Source organism: Limulus polyphemus, unplaced genomic scaffold (assembly GCF_000517525.1).
Source record: "Limulus polyphemus unplaced genomic scaffold, Limulus_polyphemus-2.1.2 Scaffold9020, whole genome shotgun sequence".
In the NCBI taxonomy this organism is placed as follows: domain Eukaryota; kingdom Metazoa; phylum Arthropoda; class Merostomata; order Xiphosura; family Limulidae; genus Limulus; species Limulus polyphemus.
In genome coordinates, this window is record NW_013674630.1 from 14,683 (window position 1) to 18,388 (window position 3,706).

General features: G+C 30.4%; 1 protein-coding gene across 13 annotated transcripts in view; it reads right to left on the reverse strand.

Annotated features, from left to right (window-relative positions):
* Window positions 1–3,706, reverse strand: part of LOC106475703 — an 8,370-nt gene that overhangs the window by 2,094 nt on the left and 2,570 nt on the right. For 5 of the 13 annotated variants that reach the window (XM_022379761.1, XM_022379758.1, XM_022379759.1 and 2 more), the window contains exon 2: window positions 18–3,051. In XM_022379761.1, the coding sequence (XP_022235469.1) occupies window positions 2,101–3,021 (921 nt within the window). In that variant the 5' untranslated portion in view covers window positions 3,022–3,051 and the 3' untranslated portion in view covers window positions 18–2,100. The remainder of the gene's footprint in view (window positions 1–17; window positions 3,052–3,706) is intronic. The other 8 variants (XM_022379756.1, XM_013936380.2, XM_022379767.1 and 5 more) reach the window with 8 other exon arrangements.

The window sequence follows — 3,706 nt, forward strand, 5'->3', positions numbered from 1 at the left end:
CTGGAAAAGCTAACCACCTGAATATAGAAACTTATAAACTGGAAAAGCTAAGCACTTGAAAATAGAAACTTATAAACTGGAAAAGCTAAGCACCTGAAAATAGAAACTTATAAACTAGAAAAGCTAAGCACCTGAAAATAGAAACTTATAAACTGGAAAAGCTAACCACTTGAAAATAGAAACTTATAAACTGGAAAAGCTAAGCACCTGAAAATGGAAACTTATAAACTGGAAAAGCTAAGCACCTGAAAATAGAAACTTATAAACTGGAAAAGCTAAGCACCTGAAAATAGAAACTTATAAACTAGAAAAGCTAAGCACCTGAATATAGAAACTTATAAACTAGAAAAGCTAAGCACCTGAATATAGAAACTTATAAACTGGAAAAGCTAAGCACCTGAAAATAGAAACTTATAAACTGGAAAAGCTAAGCACCTGAAAATAGAAACTTATAAACTAGAAAAGCTAAGCACCTGAATATAGAAACTTATAAACTGGAAAAGCTAACCACTTGAAAATAGAAACTTATAAACTGGAAAAGCTAAGCACCTGAAAATAGAAACTTATAAACTGGAAAAGCTAAGCACTTGAAAATAGAAACTTATAAACTGGAAAAGCTAAGCACCTGAATATAGAAACTTATAAACTGGAAAAGCTAAGCACCTGAATATAGAAACTTATAAACTGGAAAAGCTAAGCACCTGACTATAGAAACTTATAAACTGGAAAAGCTAAGCACTTGAAAATAGAAACTTATAAACTGGAAAAGCTAAGCACCTGAAAATAAAAACTTATAAACTGGAAGAGCTAAGCAATCGAAAATAGAAACTTATAAACTGGAAAAGCTAAGCACCTGAAAATAGAAACTTATAAACTGGAAAAGCTAACCACCTGACTATAGAAACTTATAATCTGGAAAAGCTAAGCACCTGACTATAGAAACAATTGCACTGTAATTTTTTTTCTCTTAATTTAAATTTCAACTAGGATTTTTTTAAATACTTTTCAGTGTAATTACTTAATCTTATATAAATTAAATATTCTATTTTCTCTAAGATTTATTAATTAAATAATTTTGGTACCTCATTATGTTATGAATTTGGGTTTAAAGGTAATTTGACAATCACAAAATCATTTTGGAATAAGCCGAATATTATATATTGCGGCCAGATTCCAGATTTTTTTTACTTACTTATTTAACTTCAGTTTAATATAATTACCCAAACTTATTTTACTGTACAATATTTTAGATACAGTGAGATGTCAAAATCTTGTACAATTACACAGTTTGTATATGAGATATTTTGTCATATTAAATATCAATCAAAACTATGACAGTTATGAAAGTAACTGTTTTAACTTTTTTATGTATAGTATATAGCTTTATTATTAAAGATATACAGTTCATTTAAGTTATATTGTGAACTTATATCACTGCATTTGTTTCACAAGAAGGAACAACGTGTTTGCCTAGCTATTAGCAAACGGAGAATATGGAAAATAACTATAACCAGTATGTATTGTCTTCACTTGGAGTACATACACGTACACATTCCCACCAATGTTTGTACTGAAATTAAAAAAAAAATTGAAGGATAAACCTTTTCAAATGTTAAAATATCACAGAAATAAACTTGCTTAATTTCTTAATAGTAGGACTAAAAACTTATTAAAATGTTAAACCTTATTGTCAATCATGCTTTGTCACAATTTCCCCTAGATGTCCATTATTAAACATTTTAAAAATATATATCAAATATATTTTATCAAGTGTAGAGAAATGTTCTCAGTAAAATTTGCTGGAATTCTTTTACTTGCAAGAAAAAAAACAACATACACACAGAAGGAAGCTTTCAACAAATGTATTTTTTAACCTGTTTACCAGTTTTTCACAAGCTGATTCATAAGCTAAATCTTTTAATGCATTAGTGGATGATACATACATGCTTTATCTTATCAAGACTTAATGGTAGCATTATCCCACTATTATCATTTTTAAAAAGCAGATTAATTATTATTTAAGAAATGTCAAATATTTTACAAAATTAATTGAAACAAAAATGGCACCTTGGATGTACTTGCATGTGTGTTTGTCAAAATTCATGACTTAGGAATATGGCTGGGGCAAAAGAAATGATGTTTGGACCACTTATACAAAGACTTCTGCCCATCTTCATCTGCAGGATAGTAAATTCCACTGCATATTGCATGAACCCAGTACCCACACTTATGGGAACACTCTAACCATTGAGATTTCTCTTTATCTGCCAAAAAAGTATATCTAACATTACAAATGGCACAAGAACTTATACTTTCAAGAGTACGTTTGTTGTTTGTCTTGTAGTCTGATCTTTTATCGATTTTAATTGTAATGTTCCTTTCATTTCTGGATGTGCTACTTTCATGATCTTCCTTATGCTGAGATAATTGCATATATATTTCTGGTGAAGTCAGTTGATCTGGGCCAACTTCAAATGTAGCAGAAACTTCTACTTCCTCAGGGAACCCTGGTGAAGTGTACATCCGAGATTTTCCCTTACGCCAGGCGGCTATTATTTTTGTGCTGACATGAGCTCCAGTAATTTCGTGAAGTTCTTTAGAACTCTTAATTAAAGACCTACTTCGTTTATAAAAGGTATCACTCTTATCTTTGCCAACTCTAAGCCCAGTTAAACTGTTACTGTCATTATTAAAATGTCCATTTAGTCCAGACACTGTTAAGCATGTTTCTACGCTGCTCGTTAAGTTTGATGACTGAAGTAACTCTGATGCAAAAAACAAGTTCTCGGGGAAACCAGGTGACAGATACGTTTTTGATGTTCCTTTACGCCAAGTAGCAATTATCTTTGTGCTTACATGAGCTCCAGTAATTTCATGAAGATCTTTAGAGCTTTTAATTAGAGATTTGCTTCGTTTGTAAAAACTATCACTTCTGTCTTTGCCAGTTCGAAGGGTCTTTAAAATATGACCATGTTCATCAAAATTTCTTCTTTTCCTACCAATATTTTTTAAATTTGTCATAACTAGTTTGTATCATACGTGAAGTCAGAGCTATTTCAGAAAAAAAAAAGTAAAATGAATGCAATAAGTAAATGGATCATATAAGAATCAACAATTTCACAAGTTTATTTTTATTCATTGAATATTTCTTCTTTTCCTAAATTTGTCTTGACTAGTTTGTATCATACGTGAAGTCAGAGCTATTTCAGAAACAAAAAAAGTAAAATCAATGCAATAATTAAATATGTTACTTGGTAATCGAACAATCCGGCTGAAGTATAGTCTCTAACACTATATGGCATAGTTTAATATACAATAGTGTTAGAGACTATACTTCAGCCTCATGGTTCGATTACCAAGTAACTTATTTAATTATACGGTATGGTCTAATATACAATAATTAAATAATCATGGTTCGATTACCAAGTAACACCGTATAGTGTTAGAGACTATACTTCAGCCAATGGTTTAATATACAATAATTAAATAAGTTACTTGGTAATCGAACCATGAGGCTGAAGTATAGTCTCTAACACTATACGGTATGGTTTAATATACAATAATTAAATAAGTTACTTGGTAATCGAACCATGAGGCTGAAGTATAGTCTCTAACACTATACAGTATGGTTTAATATACAATAATTAAATAAGTTACTTGGTAATCGAACCATGAGGCTGAAGTATAGTCTCTAACACTATACAGT